At 46.8% G+C, this 21,898-nt stretch overlaps 1 protein-coding gene across 2 annotated transcripts in view; it reads left to right on the top strand.

The window, feature by feature from the left end:
• The window catches only part of LOC146829902 (butyrophilin subfamily 1 member A1-like), an 837,898-nt gene that overhangs the window by 630,515 nt on the left and 185,485 nt on the right, over positions 1-21,898 (top strand). For both annotated transcript variants that reach the window (XM_085608543.1, XM_085608542.1), the window contains one exon: positions 5,147-5,173. In XM_085608543.1, coding sequence (XP_085464669.1) covers positions 5,147-5,173 — 27 coding nt within the window. The remainder of the gene's footprint in view (positions 1-5,146; positions 5,174-21,898) is intronic.

Genomic DNA, 21,898 nt, shown 5'->3' with positions numbered 1-21,898 from the left:
TTGCATGGAAACACCCAACCAGGGCAGAGTAAGGCATCACAGCGATTTGCTAAGTGTTGCTTTATTCCAGATTTATGGTGCCACTCAGGGCCACGCAGAGCGGCCTTGCATGGCTTCATAAATCTCACTTGAGGTTTGCGTCACGCATGTACCACATTGTGTGGTGCAAATGCAAAGCAATCCAGGTCATAAAAATGCCCCTGAGTACTTGGGGCCATATTATCAAGGACGGCGTTAAAATTATCGCCGGTTTAGCGGCAGGAAACCATAGAAGCCCATGCTCTGGTGTGAACATGGGCTTCTGTGGAAATTCACAAGGGCATATTATCAAGCCAATTATCGCCGCTTTAGCGGCAGTTTCCTGCCGCTAAAGCGGCGATAATTTTAACGCCGTCCTTGATAATATGGCCCCACGTAAGAAGAAGCAGGTGCAAATAGCATGTATATGAGTTATTTGCTTGTAGCTTTAATTCCAAGGAGACATAAACTCACATGTAACCGTTGCTGTAAAGTAGGATCATCGGAAATGAATGACTTACGGATAGGACCACAAGGCCATACGATGTAGCTGTTTACGGCTGCCATGTCCTAGACATTGCTCCTCATTGCAACTTTATATGGAGAAAAAGAGGGAGGGTTGCGTTTTGAGAGCTTACGGTATTTTAAGTGTCCATTGAGCCAGTGGCTGGGGTGACTTTGAAGTGATGCTGTCTAGAACAAGTCTTGCAACCAAACATGCCTGCCCTACTACAGCTTCACAAAAAGCAGTAGTAGCGGTCCCCTATACAGGAAATTACCGCACATCAAACAGTGTTACACATGTTTTTAGAAACAATACTGTGTGAATATATTTCAAACTGAACGAGGTGCTATATAAGTCCATCCCCTAACTACCAGAAGGTGCAAAATGCACATTAGAAAACTAACATGCTACAGACATACACAAATATTAGAACCTTTGTTTGCAGCACTCTCTTTAGAGTAACACAAAGGAACTTTTAATCCTAAATATGATCTCATCGTAAATACAATTGTCCACAGTCTGACCTATTCAGAACAGAAAGCTACAGTTGATACTTTCCTTTTTTCACGGCAGAAATAATTTTTAGAAGTCGAGAATGTTCAGTGTTTCCATTGTCGATTTATTTTATGTATAGTCCAGCAAAAAACATCAGCCGACACGTGTTTCGTCTTATTCATAAGACCTTTTCAAGGCTGGAATAAGAACAATATACAATGTCTATGATATATTATAGAGTTGGAAACAGATGACTTATTTAACATATACATATTCCTCCAAAGAAACAGCCATATATGACATACTGTGAGAGAAAAGTTCTGAAAAGAATGTAGACTTTAGGAAAAGTGCATTTAAGCTCCGATACGGTTAGAACCCAAGCGTAATACACCCAAGAACAAAAAGTTAGAAAATGTTACTGTATCAAAAAGTTTCACCCGCCTAAAAGAGTAAGTATGAACAGAAAGAGTGCATACAAAGTAGAGAGAAAATCAAGAAAAAAAGACCCCTATCTCTTCAAAGTAAATTGTGAGAAAAGACCAAACAGTGTGAACACACAAATTATATATATGCAAGATGAACCCACCAGTTCAGTTTTCTCCTCTGCTGCTGCCCCGTGGCACTTGCCCCCCAGCACGACCAGTGCTACTGGCCAAAGCCAATTCCCCTCCCCGCCTCCCAGCTGTCCAGTCCTCCCCAACCATTACTTAATGGCTGTGGCTGTGCGGCCGCGCCGCTGGCGTGCCAAAGGCACACCAAAGGCAAGCCCGTCCGAGACCGACTGCGACCAGCACTAGGAACTCTGGACCACTGCAGCAATGACGCTACGACCCAGCAGCACTCCAAGCACTCAACCCAGGCCGCAACAACAACTGCAAGCTAGCATCACCAGCCGACACCCACAGACACTTCAGCTGTCACTACTACTGGCACAACTACAGCACCGCCAGGAACATGGACCCAGCACAACCCGCCCGCAACAACACACCCAAAATGAAGACCCTGCAATGCATCCGCCTCAAAGTCAGATCACTCCACAAACACGCCACCGAAATCTGGGACCTCCTCGATAGCACCACCCCGGACGTAGCATTCTTCACTGAAACCTGGACCAACTCAACCGTGGGACCGGACATCCCCATCGCTATTCCCCAAGGATACAAGATCTCCAGGAAGGACCACCCCACCCGTCCAGGAGGAGGAATCTCCATCGTCCACAAATCCGTCCTCCACCTGAGCACACTCCCCGACGAGCCCACAGACCTGATGGAACACCTTCACTTCAAGATACTGGCCAGCCCTACCACCACCCTCTGGGGAACCCTTATTTACCGACCCCCTGGACCCAGCGTACCATTCGCCAACTCCATCACGGACATCATCCCCCCGCATGCCATCACATCCACCAACTACACCCTGCTCTGAGACCTCAACTTCCACCTCGACAACCAACTAGACCCCAACACAGCATCCCTCCTGGACAACCTCCACAACATTGGACTTCGCCAGACCGTGACCGAACCCACGCACTCAGCGGGACACACCCTCGAACTCCTTTTCACAACAGGAAACTCCATCACTTTCAGCCAGACCACCAAACTCCCGTAGACAGACCATCAATGCATCCACGTCTCCTTCAGAACACCCACCACCCACAGACACCATCACCTGCTCCCACGGAATAACTGGACACAAATTACCAACGACCAACTCACCTCCTCACTCAGCAACTCCACCCCGACCACCGCGGAAGACAACGACCCCAACACCGCAGCCCGAACACTGCACAGATGGATCACCAACAGCGTCAATACCATAGCCCCCCTCAAGAATAGCAACAACATACACGCCAAGAAGGCCAGATGGTTTACCCCTGAACTTCGAGAGTCCAGGTGCACCTGCCACCGCCACCACCAACGTCCACCACCAGCTCATCAGAAACACGAGTAAAACTGCATTTGAAGACAGAATCTCCACACACGCACACAACAGCAAAGAACTCTTCAACATCATTAAGGAGTTCGGCCAACCCACCAGCAAGTCGACTGACATTCCTCCTTCACAAGACCTCTGCAACAAACTCAGCACCTTCTTCTACCACAAAATCAAGAACATCTACGCCAACTTCGACGAAGACAACCAACACACTGACAACTTCGACGAAGGCAACCAACACACTAAACCCCCACCAGCCACCCACGACACCCTGAAGCCAATGATTGACAGCTGGACAGCCCTCACCACCGAAGACACACTAAAGACGATGAAGTCAATCCTCTCCGGGGCCCCCACAGACCCCTGCCCCACCACATCCTTAACAGAGCTGCTGATACCATCGCACCCATGCTTCGCCACACCATCAACCGCTCCCTGGCGAACGCCTCCTTCCCAGATAACTGGAAACCAGCAGAGATCAACCCCCTCCTAAAGAAGCCATCGGCGGACCCCACTGACCTCAAAAACTACAGACCCATATCCCTGCTCCCGCTCCCAGCAAAAGTCATAGAGAAAGCCATCAACAGCCAACTTGCCACCTTCATCGAAGAGCACAACATCCTCGACCCGTCCCAATGCGGCTTCAGAAAAAACCACAGCACAGAAACCACCCTCCTCGCTGCAGCAGACGTCATCTGCTCCCTACTGGACAAAGGAGAAACAGTAGCCCTCATCCTCCTCGACCTCTCAGCGGCCTTCGACGCGGTATCCCACCTCACCCTAATATGCAGACTCCAAGACTCAGGGATCCGGGACAAGACCCTCGAATGGACCCACTCTTTCCTCTCCGGCAGAACGCAGTGGGTCAGACTCCCCCCTTTCCTCTCGGACTCTACACCAACCACCTGCAGATTCCCCCAGGGTACCTCCCTCAGCCCAATGCTCTTCAATGTCTACATGACTCCGCTCGCCCCCATCGTCAGAACGTACGGACTCAACATTGTTTCATAAGCATGCGACACCCAACTCATCCTCTCCCTATCCAACGAAGCCAACGCAGCCAAACATAACTTCTAAGAAGGCATGGAAGCTGTCGCCAAATGGATGAAAAGCAGCTGCCTACAACTCAACACCGACAAAACAGATGTACTCATCATCCGCCCACACCCCGACGCCTAGAACGACACCTGGTAGCCCCCCACCCTCGGAAGCCCACCCACCCCCACGGACCACGCACGCAACCTTGGAATCATCCTAGACTCTGAGCTGTAAAATGGACCGCCAGATCAACACTGTAGCATCCTCCTGCTTCCACACCCTCCGCCTCCTACGTAAGACCTTCAAATGGATCCCCCTTGAGCACAGAAAAACCATCACCCACGCCCTCGTCACCAGCATACTCGACTACAGCAACGCATTCTATGCCGTAATGAAAAAAACCTCACCTGCAAGCTAGAAAACATCCAGAACGCTGCCGCAAGACTGGTCCTCAACCTACCCAAACACTGCCACATCTGCGCACACTCCAATGGCTCCCCATCGAGGTAGAATCACCTTCAAGATCCTCACCCACACACAAAGCCCTCCACAACACCAGACCAGCATACCTCAACAGCCGACTCAACTTCCACGCACCCCAAAGAACCCTATGATCAGCCCAGCTCTCCTACGCCATGGTTCCCTGCCCCAGAAAGACCTGATCGGGAGGCCGCTTCTTCTCCTTCCTCGCGGCCAGAGCACGGAACGCCCTTCCGCTGCACCTCAGACAGACAACATTGCTCCCCATCTTCACTTGAAACCTCAAAACCTGGCTCTTCATCAGGCCCCCTCCTTGATGGACTGGAACCTGCACCTCCCCTCCACCAAAGCGCCTTGAGACCCTTACAGGTGAGTAGTCGCGCTTAACACATGATTGATTGACTACACACGCTAGCAGTCAACTCAATATTGCTTATAAAAGCACAAATATTTTCCATTTTGATACAACAATCAATACCTATCTAGATCTCTAATTTTTCAAATTATCTAGAGGTTTTTAAATACATCTATTTTCTTCCTATTTATTAGGAAAGTGAAACTTTACTTGTGAAAGAATTTCCAAATTTCAATAATTTATTCCTTACATTTTTGTAAATTTATGGTAAATTGTTTCAGCATGAGTCTGAGTTGAATGTGTTCTATGTTCATATTTAGACTGGAGACGAGCCCGGCGCTTCGCAGGTAAGTGAAGCCTGTTTTACCAGTGATCCTATTTGGTTTCTTATTCTGACCCTAGAATCTCAACCACTGTTAAAATAAATTGTTTTGATCTTCATTCGTGAGCTTTGTCTGTCATGAGTAATTACTAATCTAATTGGTGTTACTGTCGCAGTCTGAATGCCCGGATGTTGGTGCCTCAGTGCTGCATCCGGCACATTACATACTGAAGGATGTAGCTTTCCCTGGGTGCTGGACCCTTATCAGTGACGTAACACAAAATGAGTGGGGGCTGCAGGGGCACGTATTACAACAGTGCTTCTAGTTCCGAGATTTTCTGCTTAGAATGAGGAATAACCTTCCCCCCAGCCCTGATTCACAAATAGTTGATGCAGCGCAGGACAGCCAGCAAAGTTGCTGCACTGTTTTAATTGAACTGGAGAGAGCAGAACTGCGCCACATGACAAAAGATGTAGATATGTGTGCACTGGCCTACTTGTGGCAGCGCTTTCAGCACGCATGCGCCAACGAAGGCGCCATTGTGCCATCGTCCCAGGATGTCTGCGTTGTTGTCGGCATAGTTTTGTGCAGGAAGGGGTCCAATCCTCCTCAAAAACTATGCTTTTAGGGCAGTTACCTTTCTGTACGTGTTCACACATGCAAAGAGGAAAAAGCGAAAAGCAACAAAAATATGTCTCCTTGTTACAGTCAGCTTTAGGGAGGCACAATGTTTTGGAGCAAATATATATCTAGAATGTTTTGTAGAAATTAATTTGCATCCAAATCCATGGGCAGATACACATATGCCACCAATGAGATGCCCTCTAGATGCAAAGTAATGCAATGCAGTGCAGGCACGTGCTGCGTTGCATTACCTTTGGTTACAAACCAACATAAATTATCATTTTTGTTGGCTTGTTAATACCGACCTGGATTTTGTTCCGGGCCCGAGTTGAGAAAGTAACTCGACTCAAAATCTTTGTAAACCTGAGCCATAGTTTCACACATTGTCTGTACTTTTCCCATTCACTTTTCGCGTAACTAAAATGTGCGAGAAAATCTGCACAATTTACAATCCTGGATTAGGAATTAAACAAGACACAGAATAAGCGTTTTTGTGTCAAACTCAGTATATGACAAACTATCTTAATGAGTCTGTGTCGATATTTAAGAAACATGCCATCGTATTGTTTCCAGTTTCTGACATAGTAAATTATCTGTTTGGGAAAGATTTTAAATTCTAGTTTTAGGATTATTGAAGAGATCAAGCCTGAATGTACGTTGGTGGTAATCGGTCATTATTGATCCAGAAATGTATTTTATTTCAGTCTGTCATACACTTTATTCGGTCTGTTTCGACCTTAAAAGCAAACTTTAAAAAACCTACACAAAAGCACATTAAGGACATCTACATAACACAGAGATCAATTCCATGACGTATGCACAAGCATTTCATAATGTATAGTATTGCACAATCTGCGTCTTCAAAACGTCGCTATTGAGGTAAGGGCACGGTACAGACCGCGGGACTCTCTCCGCATGAACCGAATAATAAAAACCTCATAAAAAGACTCCCTCTGTGATAAGGAAGGAGCGGGACCTCTGCCTCGGTTATAAAATGTGCTACAACAATTATTAGTTGTTAAAAGAATATAAATAGCCAGGTAAAGACCCTTAACATTGGCATTCTCTGAGGACACACTTCTGATCATTAACGCTCAACGAATGTAGCAAATCACTGGATAGCAGGTAGAATCTGTGTTAGACGCTGTAGAAACTACAGATTGCAAAATAGGGCACAGGAAACTTATTCTCACTGGACTATACAATTTTCAAGAAACTTAAAATAAATTGGTGATTGCGGTGAGAGGGGGTCACACAGGCAGCACGGATAAGAAGTAAACCAACAACCTATTAACATAAATGCAACTAGAAGGTGCACTGTGTATAATCTCAGGCGTGTAAAATCAAATCTATATTTAGGGTGTCTGATCCACAGTAAATGGTACCACCTGGTCAGTAGTCGAGATCAGTGCATAACGGAGGACAGTGTCCATAGTTCGAGATCTTGTTCTTCTAGCATCACATCAAGACTTATAAAATAAAGGGGCATATCAACAAGGGCTTTATCTCTGCTTTTTTGGCTTTAAAAGCCAAAAAAGCAGAGATAAAACTAGAGCCCTATCAACAACAGGGTGCTAACACGCACATTTGCATGTTAGCACCCTTTTACTCTACGCTTCCCCTTGCATCTCTAATGAGATGCAAAGGGGGCGTTCCAGAGTAAAATAATAGGAGAAATGTCGCTAAGCGACATTTCTCCTATTATCAAGAATGTCGCTAACCCTGTTAGAGACAAAAAAAGCAGCGCTAACCGTGGTTAACGCTGCTTTTTTACGTCTGCTAATTTTCAGACTTAGCCATGATATCCTATGGAAGGAGGATATCATGGCTAAGTTTGCCTGTCCCTATCAACAAGGTAACGTGTGATTATCGCTGGGTTTCCAGCGATAATCTCACGTTAGCCTGTTAGCGTGTAGATTTTTATCGCTATTGAGATAAACGTTGCTAATAGCACGCTATCTCAGCGATAAAAATCCACGCTAGCCGGCGATAATTATCCTCACGCTAAGAGCGCTGAGCGATAATTATCGCCGGTTGTTGTTGATATGCCCCAAAGTCTTTACGGTCCCCTCTTGGCATAAGTGTCAATATTGTGGGATAAATTTAAAAGGCTAGGTTTACCATGGTCATGAAAGGCTGGCTTAACATAGGTGAGCCCGGGATTAGCGATTCTCCTAAGTAAATGACAAGAGAATCTGAATTTCATTCAAGATACAGAGGCTGACATTATGCATTACTCCTTTAATGCAACCCTACACAGCCACTTAAAAGTCATACATCATAAAGATACTGTTCCATAACAGAACCTTCAAGGCATATAATAGGTTAATGCACATCACAGTCTGCCTCTTTGAAATGCGGTGAGAAACTCTCTTTTTATGTTCAAACAAAGATAAAATGATACCAAGGACAATGATAGAACATCAGACGACTGAAGCTTCAAGGGAGAAGAAGGATACAGAAAAACTCCAGCAACAACAAAAGTCTTCCAAGTAGAGTACCCAATCTGGAAATGAACTGCTTGATGTTATCTGAAAGTAAGAAAAGATGTTAATGCTACACCTCAACAAACATTTTGCCATAGTCAAACAGCAGTTGCAACATGAGATAATAAGGAGTGCTTTAGATAAAACATAGTATTCATTATAACATCATTTACTAGAACATAACCTCTATTTCCAAACTTAACATATTCCCATAAGGAAGGCAGCTCAAATTTCCCCTTTTTTATTCCCCCCTTTTTAGGTCGCGCCTAGCGCAGCCGCATGCCCTGCTCTAGGAAAACGACCTCTTGGAATCGCTCTTGACTTCCGGCCTATGGCTTGCGGTTATGAGCAGCGGCTCGCGAGCGCGCGCGCGCACCACTCACCTCTTGGAATCGCTCTTGACTTCCGGCCTATGGCTTGCGGTTATGAGCAGCGGCTCGCGAGCGTGCGCGCGTGCACCACTCACCTCTTGGAATCGGTCTGGACTTCCGGCCTATGGCTTGCGGTAACGAGCAGCGGCTCGTGAGCGCACGCGCACCACTCACAGGATGTTGCAGCTGTATTCGTGGCCACGCTTGTTTTCTTTGTGGAGCATTTAACAGCTCTGATGCCCCCAAGTTACTTCTCGGAAGCAGCCCGCGCAGTAGAGCTGCAGCTGCTGGACGTGGAAGATCTCGTCCATATACGGTGTGCGGTGCTCCCGCGTCACCCTTGAGTAGATGAGGCAGGAGAGCAAAAAGCCCCCGCTCAGCACCACCGAGAAGAGCCCATCCTGCATCCTGCACCCTTGGTGTACTGGCAGTGAGTACAGGACCCGAATGAGTACGGTGGAGCTGTACTTGTGCTGGGCAGAGCTGGCTGCAGCGATACTGTGAAAATGCAAGAAGCCTGCATCAACTCTGCCGCAAGGGTCGGCGCCATCTTGGAAAAGACATAAGTGATTACCAACCATGAGTACTTACAGCAAAAGTGGTAATAGAGATGAGAAGGTAAAATACGAATTAGAAATGTAAGCCTTTGAGCGACAACCCTCCAAAGTCGTGATAAAACCAGTTTCAATATAGTTTCATTAAAAAAAATTAGGAATAATAACTATCTTTATCTATATTAGTCTTGGTATTGTAATTTCGAACAGAATATTGTAATTTTCTGGACAACTGCTCTGGATGCTGTCGGACACAACACAAGGCTTCTTTATGCACTATAGACGTTACAATCAGCAGAGTCCAGGCAGGGCTGTATAGCGTGCGGTCATTCTACTATAACATTTTCCCTCGCAGTCCTTTTTCCCTTTCCCTAATTGGAAATTTTGTGGAGGGATCGTTTCAGCCCTGGTCTTCAGCACAGCAGTTGGAGTCCGAAGCGCAGGTCAGTGCAGGGTCTAACGGGGCCGCCCCTGTTCCTGATTGTTCTCTGCTCTGAGGAAACGGCTGTTCTAAGTCATATATTGTCATTTGCACCGGAACTGATCTACCTTTTCTACAGACCACTCTGTGTAACGCAGTGGTCTTCAAACTGTTTAATGACCCGCCCCCTGCAAAAATAAACACACCCTTCAACATTCTTTCCACACTTATTCTATTAAACTGGCACTGTTGAAATATGTCTAGACTTATTTAAACAATGTAGGTATGTTCTGTTATCGTTTTAAAAATGCAACCAAATACATGATTGCCAAACATACTATTTTGGTCAGTCAGGTCTTACTAACTTGTAAAAGTATCAACAGTTTGATTATTTGAAACGGGGGTGGGAGTTTTGAAGAAAGGTTGGAGTCCTTCCCTTTTGACACCTTCTCCCAGTCAGGATATAACTGACAAATAATGTTGGTGATGGCCCATTTCATTGTTTCCACTGTGTGAGAAGTTGGCCTGGCATATGCTGGTCACTGGTTAAAGTGGCCACCTTGCACCAGTCCAATTCGACTCTTATGGTAGATAGGTTTAAGACAACCTTTAAAAAAAAACTATCCTAGTGGTAGCTGTGGAGTACATCCTTCAGGCTAAGTCTCAAGAGGAATGTAAAGCAGCTTGTTTTACCTTATAATCTCTTGAATTACCAAATGAAGACACCACACAGGTATATATATAAAAGATTTATGTATTTATTTCTAGTCACACTCTAATAATCTCTTTATGAGATTAGAATTCAGGAACATATGCACAAATCAATGTTTCACTACAAATTAAGCACTTATATGGCTGGGGCCCTAGGGGCGTACCAGACCATATACTAAAAAAGAGGTATAAGGATATCGACTTGCAAAGGGAGAAGGCCTAAGGTCTTCAGAAGCGCTGGGGCCTCACTAATCCACCCAAGGCAGTTAAGTAAAGGACCCACGGGAGACGCATGCAGTGTGAGAACACAGCCGCGGATCCCAATAGACTTCAATGGAGCAAGTCACGGTTGGAATTTTAGAGTTCTAGGGTACTTCTGGAGAGTCTACAAGCAAGTCACTTACAGGGTAAGTAGTTCGAGAGCCAACACACACAGGAGCACCAGAGTGCACAAGTTACCTCACCCAGAGAAGCCGGGTGCATAGGTGTCTTTTGGTGTCGGGTTGCGGCGTCGTTTTCAATGGGAGCCAAAAAAGACTTGCTGTTTGTGAAGACGGAAGAAGTGTCCGGTGGAATCCAAGGCTGGATTCAGAAGATGGAAGACCTGAAAGCAGAAGGGACAGTGTTCAAAGTCACTTGCCAGTGACCCGGGTCAGGAAGATGGATGCCCACGGTAGTCGGGGAATTTCAGGTGATTCACGGGTGTCTTGACTCTTCAGCGACGAGGTCCAGGAGGCGTCCACGGTGACCAGGAGCTGGATTCAGCGTGTCCCACGAAGTCTGCAGCTTACTGAGGTGTCGACAACCGGATTGGAGCCAACAAGCCTTGGCAACAGCAAGTCTTGTGGAATGTGAAGAAAGTCAAGGTCTGAGGGACTCACCCAGCAAGGGTAAGTCAGGGCAGGCCTGGAGCAACCAGGGGTGCCCTTTGGTTCGATAGGAAAATCTTCAGAGGACCCACAAGCCAACGGGCAAGGGATCGCCAAGACGCCTCGGGAGGATTTACTTTACAGGAGCCCACGGTCACTCAGGACGAGGTATGCCTCTGATCTTCGGTGGAAATCCTGCTGGAGGAATGGACCACATGTGGTCCAATCCATAAGTTTGTAGAACGTTGTGAAGGGATTGCACTCGAAAATAGTGCACGGTACCCGGGTATTGCTGTTCCTCGTCACTCGTGGGGTCCACTCGCCCCAGGTCTGCTGGGGATTCATGATGGCCTTCGAGAAGTCAGGAAATCCACTTCCAGGGCTGCAGGGACTTCGGACTCCGGCGGGAGCGGGAAAGTTTGCGACCGTTGATTCAAAGTTTTCGTGCCTGCCTTGCAGGGGAGTCACTCCTTGACTCCAAGGGAGATTCTTCAGTCTTCCAAAGGTAGTGGAACGTCGAAGGTCCAGTATTCTTCTTGTAGAGCGTCATCCAGGGATATCTAGTTTGCAATGGCAAGGATTCCCTATCTTATACTAAAAGAAAGGGAGGGACTAGCTCTATCACCACTACTCTGGGAGGGCCAGGGGAATGGGTGGTTACACCCGCTTCCCTTTGTCCAGTTTCACGCCAGTGAAGAACCGGGCTTTGTCAGGCCCAGCAGCGCAGGGTACGCCTGAAATCTTCAGAGTTCGCCTTCCAAATTACAGAGACACGGAACACTCTGTTAGCATAGGAACTTCAGTTTATTTTAGCTGCAGCTAGGTACAGTTGTCCCAGAAGTACATCGTAAGTAGGTTCCTAGGAGATTGCCACTTCAATCTGTGGCTCACAATCTTTTGTAGCGCTGGAATCCCCTAAAGCAACACCCCCCTTCATGTGTAATAAAAATACAAATCATCAACGCGAACACATTCTTTGTACAAGATACTGAATAATGGCCAATACAAATTCCTTCCCTAAGGTCGTGTTCCCTATCCGACCCGACAGGTCAGGTGGCCTAGGCATTCCTTAGCTAAATTGCTTTACGACAGGGCGCGTGTGCGTGCTGGGGATGATAATTCGTAAAACATCTGTAGGGGCCGGAGAACGGTCACCAAGGGTCAATAGATGGTTATCTAAAGAATTGGCTGCTTCGAGCCGATGTTCACGAGGTGCATGATGGGCTTGGCTCGGGAGAAACGGAGAGGTCGTGTTAGATGTATTACAAAGTAAAATACAAAAGAAACGCTATAAACGTTCGCGGTGCCTGAGTGAGGGCAACAGTGCCATAATGTGATTGAAACGGTATGGGGTAAAATTTAAAGTTCCTCAGACCCTCCTTTTGCCATTACTCAGGCAAGAGAAACATAGACTGCTGTTAATCTGAATCGACTTCAATGGCCATGAAATCTATAAGCTGTTGTTGCAACAATATTTTTGCGTTCTCTGCTTTCTGGGACACAGGATGTGGAAGACACAGGGTAGCGCAGAGCCCGCATATAGCGGGACCACATTGTAGGCAAAGGCAACATGAGAAGAGTATAGCCAAAATCGCTCCGACAAAGGTAAGGACCTTCCATCCCCATATCGACAGTATGTCCCCAAACCATCCTATCAAAGACCAGTTTCCTTGATCCTGATGGACGGACTCGGCTATCTTATGCAGCTTAGAGATGACTTGGTATACTGTAGGGGCGTGGTCTGGGATATAAATGCAGCAACTTGATCCGATCAATTTGCATACGCCCCCACGGTCAGCAAGAATAATATCTAGTACCATTCTGTTCTGAAGCGTGACGAGGCGGTCAGCAACGAGTTCTGCAGTGAGATTACTCAAAGCTCCAGCTGTTTCATTGATGGTGGCTTCTACAACTCGAATTAGTTGCCTTATGTCCCTACTGTTGGCTATTGGGCCCCAGAATGGGAGGAGTCCTTTCAAGACATCCCGGCTTCCTGTCCTGACGTATCCTGGTCAGATGTCACCCCTCTTTTCTGTAAATGATGTTTGGCATTAGGGGGCAACAACCAAGCGATATAACAAGTGCCTCTCCAGCTACCAGGTAGAGAAGTATAAGCCTTATTCCCACATACAAAGTATGTATTACGTGAGGGAACCATACGAGGCCAGTCTGTCCCATTCAATGTCACAATATGTTGGCAGCTGCTTGTACCCTTATACTCTGACCCCCCTTTCCTTATACACAATGGTGCTTGTCCGGGTACCACTAGCAAAGTCTGACCTTTTTGAGAAGTTTTATTGGAGGGCAGAAAGTACAAGTCTGTAGATCTGGTTTGACGATCAGCATTTTCTGATTTCTCACTACTCGTCCCATATACCCTTTTTCTGTCCCGCCAACATAAGTGATACAGATGTACTCCCAAGCTTCTCACGTCTTGGGTATCACCATCTCCAGAAAATACCCAACTGGCACTTAGTTCCCACCATGCACTACAAGAACCATTAAATGAAAAAGGAAGGGTAATATATGGCATCCCAATGTGCACTGAACTTGGCAGGAGGCCACAAACCCAACAGTTTGTCGCATTAGTCGCCAATTGATGTTGGTGTAGCATAGAAACATGTGTTGTTACGGAATTCACCCCTTCTTGACTCAACATGAGGTGGTAGAGTGACAAATGTATGCAACCCAACGGTAACTTTGGTAACAGACTGCGTAAAAATTGCATGTAGTCCCCATCCTATGCAAGACAATATAACACATATTACAATCAATACTATTAAGACTACTACAAAACGATTATGCAATAATTTACAACGATTCGTGTTCATTGTTCGTGTTTTGTTAATTTCCTCTTTAACAGTCATTTCCATCTCTAAAGGTTGCCCGTGACGGGAGGTTGCTTCACTCAGCTGTGATTGTCTGTAGTTTTCTTTTACTTTCCTACAAGTCCCACAGGCCTAGTGCCACAACTTGGGTCACAAGTCTGAGACTTCAGTCACGGCCCTGCAACATGTGGAAATCAGATAAAAAGAAACAAAGTCAATGAGGTACTAATGAGGTATTTCTATTCAGTCTGGGCCTCAAGTTGTATCTCTGGGAACCAGGTACAGTTTGTTCTTGGAAAAGGAGGTGTTGTTCGGTAGTGTCCAACTTCGATGACGATGGTACAGTTGCTTGGAAGACCTCGCCGTCGTTTTTCTGTGATCTGACAGAGTCTAGGTGTGCATCGCTAAACAGTTCAAATCTTGGTATTTTTTCGTGTTCAGAATCACCAATTGGGTTACGAACCCACTGATCATAAGGCAAAGGTAGGGGCACTTTCTTGCAATGTACCCCATGTACCCAGTTCTTTTTGCCGACGACCTTTACTGCAGTACGCGTTGAGAGGAGTACGTGGCGGGGTTCTCTCCAGAGAGGTTCCAAGTTCTTCGACCTCTGGAAGTTTTTAATGCATACCCAGTCCCCTGGCCGTATGGTATGACCAGGATCCGTTGAAGCCTGAGGCAAAGTATCTTGTACCTGTTAGTGAAGGACACGTAGCTTAGTGGTGAGTTCATGCAAATAATCAATTAACAATGGGTGCTCTATCTCAGACTATTTCTTAGGCCTTGGGACTCCCCAAACATTTGCCGGGCGTCCGAACACAACCTCATAGGGGCTAAGCCCCATACGGGAATGGGTGGTTGTTCTAGTATATAAGAGAGCCAAGGGCAAGGCATCAGGCCAAGCCAGACCCGTGCTGGCTTGAATTTTCGCCAATTTAAGCTTGAGAGTGCCATTATAGCACTCCACCAAACCCGCTGACTGAGGATGGTTTGCTGCGTGGAACTTCTGTTTGATGCCAAGACCAGCACATACTTTCTCCATGATCTGACCCATGAATTCACTCCCATTGTCACTCCAAATAATTCTAGGTAACCCAAATCTCGGCAGAAACTCCTTTAAAAGGACTTTCGTCATTGATAGAGCGGAATTATCTTTCAGGGGATAGGCCTCTATCCATCGGGAGAAGGCACATACTACAACAAGAACGTACTTCAGATTGTTACATCGTTCCATGTGAATGTAATCTATTTGCAACACCTCAAAAGGGCACGTTGGGGGAGCAAAGTGGCCTGCTGGTGTTGCTGTTCCCTTCCCCGGATTATGCATCAAACATACAATACAGTGCTTAACTAGATTGTCTGTGCATTTAGGTATCCCCACATTCTGCCATACTGGGGCCAGAAGTTTGCATATACCTTTTGCGCCGATGTGGGCTGGACCATGTGCCATGGTCACTATTGGTAGCACATAAGCATCTGGTAGCAACCATCGTTGATGCTCTGACAAATCTGTCCAGCACCCTGTCACATCCAACCTTCCCATACTTTCTTTCCACGTACTTAATTCTTTCTCTGTGGCTTCCGCCTGGATCATTTTCACACAGTATTCTCACATCCCACCTTGTGCAACCCATCTAGCGGAGTCCACAACATACATGCGACTAGTGGTGTCCTTAGCTGTCTCTTTCGCTATCTGGTCTGCAAAAGCATTTCCTTGACCTACATCATCGGTGATCTTCTTATGTGCGCTACACTTTACAATTGCTATCTGAGTGGGCAAGGTAAGCGATTCAAGGAGGTCATTTACTAATTGGCCATGCTGTATCCTAGTGCCATGGGATCTGAGAAACCCTCTTTCCTTCCACAGGCGGCCAAAACTATGGGCCACTCCAAACGCATACTGACTGTCAGTGAACACATTCACCCTTTTTCCTTCGGCCAACACACACGCTCTAGTCAGTGCTATCAATTCAGCTGCCTGGGCTGAATTATGCATAATCCGTGCTGTTTCCACAACAGTGTACAAGGTAGTAACTGCATAGGCTGCGGTTGTTTCGCCATTGGGAAGCTTAAAACAGGAACCGTCCACCCACAGGGTCCCATCCGGATCCGGGAGTGGAGTATCCTTCAAATCAACTCTGCCTCTTGTCTCTTCCTCCGTACGGAGGGAACAGTCATGTTGCTCCGGTGTACTATTTTCTACTGGAATTGGCAGCAATGTTGCCGGATTCAGGACATTACATCGTTTAATGCGTATGTGGCTAGCCAAGAGTGTCAGTTCGTACCCCGAAAGGCGGGCACTCGTAAGGTGTTGCGTCTTTGTTCTGTTTAGGGGGTGTCTACTGCATGTGGCACCATGACAATGAGGGTGTTATCTAATACCAATCCGGCAGACTGGCGAATGGAAACTGCTGCTGCTGCTGTAGCCTTCAAACAGCTAGGTAAAGCCTTGGCCACTGGATCCAATGTGGCAGAAAAATAGGCACAGGGACGCTGTCTGTCCCCAAATCGTTGCGTTAAGACTGATAATGCGCAACCTTCTTTCTCATGAACATAGAGTGTGAAAGGTTTATTGTAATCAGGAGTACCTAACACAGGAGCAGAGCACAAGGCAGTACGTAAATCAGTGAAGCTTTTCTGACATTCTTCAGACCATGGGAGAGGGTGTGGTGTGTCTTTAAGAGTCAGTGCCAACAAGGGTTTCGCCAGAAGGGAGAAATTGTGGATCCATTGTCTACAATAAGAGGTAATACCTAAAAAGGCACGCACCTCTTTTTGCGTACATGGAATAGGCGTTTGCGCAATTGCTTGGATACGTTCTGGGGTCAATCGCCGTCCCTCCTTTGACAAGAGATGACCTAGGTAGGTAACCTCTTGGCAGCAGTACTGCAATTTAGACGGTGAAACTTTATGATGGTGGTCAGATAAGTGGCGTAACAATGAAACAGTAGCCTTTTTACAAGTGCCCTCTGAATCAGCTGCTACTAACAGGTCATCCACATATTGGATGAGGGTGGCACCTGGCGGTAAAGGCATAGAGTCGAGCTGTGATTTTAATGCTTGACTGTAAATGGAGGGGCTCTCGCAATACCCTTGCAATACCCTTGAGGAGCCCTCTTGAACCGGAAGCTTCGGCCTGCTAAGGAGAAGCCAAAATATCCCTACTTTCCTCAGCAATAGGTATACTGAAGAACGCATTTTTTAGGTCAATGACAGAAAACCAGGAAGCTGAGGCAGGTATCATTGTCAATATGGCATTAATGTCTGGGACAACAGGGAATTGAGGTATTACAATCTTATTGACTTCTCTGAGATCAATCACAAAACGATAAACAGGTGGCTGGGAGGGGTCGGTCCGTTTAAAAACAGGCAGAACAGGGCTATTGCATACATTTCCCCTAGTTTCTTCGACCACACCATTTTGTACCAAATCGTGAACTATAGTTAAAAGAGCCTTTTCGCCGTCACTGGAAATTTTATACTGTGGAATGCGAGGAAATTTGACATTTGGCTTAATCGTTACAATGTAGGGTGGAATTTGTAAGAGGCCCACATCATTGGGGCCAGTGGCCCAAAGGGTGGCAGGAAGAGACTGTAATTCAAGAGGGAGCTGGCCTATGGACAAATACATCGCTCACGGTGATCCCTTACCTATGGTAAGAGACACACCAGAAGGAGAACAGTGCAGTGTCGCATACAATCTCTTCAATAAGTCCAAACCCAAAAATTTTTCACCACAACCAGTTGTTAAATGGAGCGAAGCCTCCAATTGGTAAGGGCCTATTGAGATGGGCAAAGGGCGTGAAACTGGGTTTTGAACTGGGGCTCCAGAAAAACCTACAGAAACATTCGTACAGCCAGACAAAGGTGCCCCAGGGAGTTTAGAATGAATTATAGAGCTCTTTGTCGCACCGGTGTCTAATAAGAATGGCTCTGTAACACCTAGTGCTACCACATTGACATAAGGCCCGCTTTGATCCACTGGAATTGATACTACTCCCTTACTTTTTCCAAGGCTGTCCTAACTAGGTTGGTAATTTTGGCTCTCACCCTCGGTATAATAATCATCATTGTAATAGTTGGTAGACTGAACATTTCGCTGATCAAAGTAGTTCGTGGAATTTTCAGGGGGCATGGAACGTTGGTTATTAGGCGGTGTGCCTCGTCCTCTACCCCTGGGTGCTGACTGATAACCACCCCGGCCTCGTGACCCAGGGGTGCCGTTCGTACGCTGCAAAAAAACTGGGCAGTTATACTTTAAATGGCCTTCCTCTCTACAATAGGCACATTGATTCTGGCCCAGCGCGGGTCGGGGAATAAAAGAAGGCCTCGGCCTCTGCGAAGGTCTCTGAAATTGTGGAGGTGGCTGATATTCATATTGAGCAGGGCGAGGAGGATAGGCCTGTTGTAAGAGGACTTTCGTTTTCAGCTCTTTCGTCTTTTTGTCTAGTTTCTCTCTCTCCTCTTTATCCCTATTCTCATAATGCTGGGCAGTGGCCAGTATCTGGGCAGAAGACGACACAGCCCACGCACTTTCAGAATTCTTTAATTTATTTCATATATCCGGAACCAAATTAGACACAAACTTATCTGCAAACAGTCGTTGGCCACCTTCCGTGCTCATATCCTGACCACTATGATCGATGAACGTCTCCTCAAACCGTGTAAAGAAATCAGAGACATTTTTGTCCGCTTTCTGCTTACAAGCTGCTAGTTTATCCCAATTAACTCGCAGAGGGGGCATCATAGTTTTCAGTAAGGTGATAATTCTAGCTGGGAGTTCTGTGATTAACGGCTCCGGTTTAGCACCACCCACTTGGAGTCTGTCTGCGGCAAGTATGGCAGCCCAAAGGGCTGGCCCACTGGCAGGATCTAGGGATACAGATGGTGGGGGACCTGTACCTGAATGGAACGCTTCAGCCATTCCAGGGGCTGCAGGACTCCTTTGGGATCCCGAGGGGAGACTATCTCCTCCACGCAGCCCTGGTGGCAGGTCTCCAAAAGCACTGGAACGTGGGACTTTCTGAACCCAAGACCGCTGCCGGCTGTCAGTATGTGGTTATGGCGGCGGGCACAACTAAGGCCATTACCTGCCTATACCAGAGAATGGCGACGGAACATCTAGCCCCTTTGAACGCATTGAAGGACAAATGGGAAATGGACGTCGGGAAACCCATCCCAGCCCTGACGTGGCCCAAGCTGCAGAGACGAGCCAGGAAGAGCACACGCAATGCCTGGTTTCAACTGGTGCAGTACTTCATCTTGCATAGGGCGTACTTGATGCCAGCTAAATTATTTCAGTATTTTGGGGGCCCCACGCCGCAATGCCCTCGTTGTGGGGAGGAGGGAGCTGATTTCAAACATATGTTCTGGTCCTGTGGCCTTTTAAGTTGCTATTGGGAGGAGGTTATCGATTGCCTGAACCAAGTGACAGGGCACGACCTGGGGGTGGAAATGGGAGTTTGTCTGCTGCTATGGTTTCCTCATAACCCGCGCACGAAAATCACGAGCAAGTTTTGCGACTTAGGGCTCGTTGTGGCCAAAAGAGAAATTACCCTGCACTGGAAATCAAGAGCTGGTCCCAGCTTTAAGGGATGGAGGGCGACTTTCACCAAATGGGCGGGTAGCGAGGGCACACTCCGGATGCAGTTAGCGCTGCAGGGAAGCGATGAAAAGGCGCTGGCCATGGCGCATGCATGGGAAGCACTGGTGGTTGAACTCCAAGGGTGGGGAACAGCTGTGGATGAGGACACTGACGCACTGGGGCAGCCTGCAGACGCGCAGTCGTAGGGAGGTACTTGATAGACCGCGCGTGGAGGCGGGAGGGCTGTCCTTCTCCTTACTGTTCTGAGCCCGACTATGGGGGTGGGGAGTTGCCTGCAGCAACTAACACGGTTACTTACAAAGAGAACGTATCCTGGTACCTGATATTATGGCACACTGACATGTGGGTGGGGGGAGGGGGCACTTGCATATGGGAGTGCCGGGGGACAGTGAATTATTAACTGGCAGTTGCCTAAACGGTGACAAGCACTGGTTCTTGCACGCTTGATACGGCCATTGGTATATTGATTGTTGATGTTGGTGACTGTAACTGTGTAATGCAATAAAAATTGTTTTTGCAAAAAAAAAAAGTATGGCAGCCCAATCACCTCCCAATTCCGCAGGGTGGTCTTCCTTCCGGATTCTGGCCCATAATGGCTGTGGAACCATAGTGTTACAGATATTTTAGGTGTGAGGCCAGTTGACAGGTTGCATGGATTAGTGTACATAGACATGACTGCTTAATTAAATGGTTTTCAGGGATTGTAAAAGAGTATAAATACATAGTTTAAACAGCTTGGAAATATGTTCGTGTTTAACTGGTTGATAGTACTACAAGAACCCTGATAAATCTGATGATGATTATGTTTGTATTTTAGAAACCCCCGAAGAAGGGATTTTATCCCGAAATGCATTGGGTGATTTTAAATAAAGTGCAGCATGTGGAAACAACTTTTCTCCTGTGGTTATATGAACAGTGAATGAACGTACATGAAAATGAGTAAAATGAATTGAATAAAAAGAAGATAACAAAGGATTAATAATTTAGGACAAAATTGAGGATTAATAAGAATGAATTTAATTCATTGGATTCGTTGGCGATTGGCTGTGCAGCTTGACGGGAATCGTAAAGTGGTGCCCTTGTGTTTCAAATATGTTGCAGCGCACGTGGACGGAGCGCATAACAAGCGAGCACGCCTACCAGTTTAAAATTGGAGAGTACATCATAAGGAATATAAATTTAAATTGAAGTACAGAGGAGTGCATCTCACCTCAAATGTTTTTTTCACTGTGGAACCACATTACCCATGAGCATGTCTATGTCGGCCAAATTCATAACACATGCGTCGACTCTTTGGGACAACTCTTTATAATAGCCAGCAGGATTTTTACGGGGGTCCGGTAACGACTGCTTAAGGGCCAATACCTAGGAACGCTTCCAAGGAACGTGCACCCACACACGCTGAAAGTGGGCAGGTATAAGGGGATTGTTTCCCTGAGCTGCGACCTCCTCTCTCCACACTGGGGGAACCTCCCTCATAGGGTAATGTTTCAATTTTCGCCTAACAGAAGACCGGCAAGCAAACATCATTCTGAACGTGATGAGCATTCCTACTGCATCCTCGACCTCAGCGCCCACAATCAATCCTTTATCAAACTCGGCCTGCACATCTAGCAGACCCTGGGGAACTGGCCCCAATCCCATATCTTCCCATTCTTCACTTAAACATTTGCATATAACATCAAAAACGTATCGTTGCGTAGGCGCTTCCCATTGGTGAAAGGTAAGCATAATGTCCTGTAAGGTATACTGCGAGCCGTTCATGACCCATCGCCGAGCGAGCGGGTCTAGCACTCCCCGTTCGTCTGGACCGGGGAGTTGGCTATGAGTTTGCCTGCGAGGAAGAACGGGAGTAGTTTGCAAAGCCCCAAAGAGAGGGGACAAAAGGCCGGAAACGGTATTGATCATCCGTTTCCGAGCGGAGGGAGAATTCGTCATTAGGATAGGAGACATAACATTAGGCGGAGCAGGTGATGCGGTTGCATTTACATTAAGCGGAGCAGGAGTGAGGTTCCGGACTTTTTAGAGTCCAGAGGTGTCAGGGGAAACAACACCCAAAGACCCCTGAGTTCCTTCCTGTCTCGGTGCACAAATAAACAGAGACACGGGCTTCTCGATGGCGGCGTCAGAGACCAAGATTTATTTACTGCAGGGACACAGAAGTCATAGGAACCACACAAAGGCAGAATCTACGAGACTGTTCGACTTGCACAGAAATGGGTTGCTCCTTAAATACACAAAATATGTCTTCAGGCAACATTGCACAAATATCTTTCAGGC

The sequence above is a fragment of the Triturus cristatus genome, chromosome 5_2 (genome assembly GCF_964204655.1).
Source record: "Triturus cristatus chromosome 5_2, aTriCri1.1, whole genome shotgun sequence".
Lineage (NCBI taxonomy): Eukaryota > Metazoa > Chordata > Amphibia > Caudata > Salamandridae > Triturus > Triturus cristatus.
Note: the sequence above shows the minus strand (reverse complement) of the source record. Positions and strands in the feature narration are given on the sequence as shown.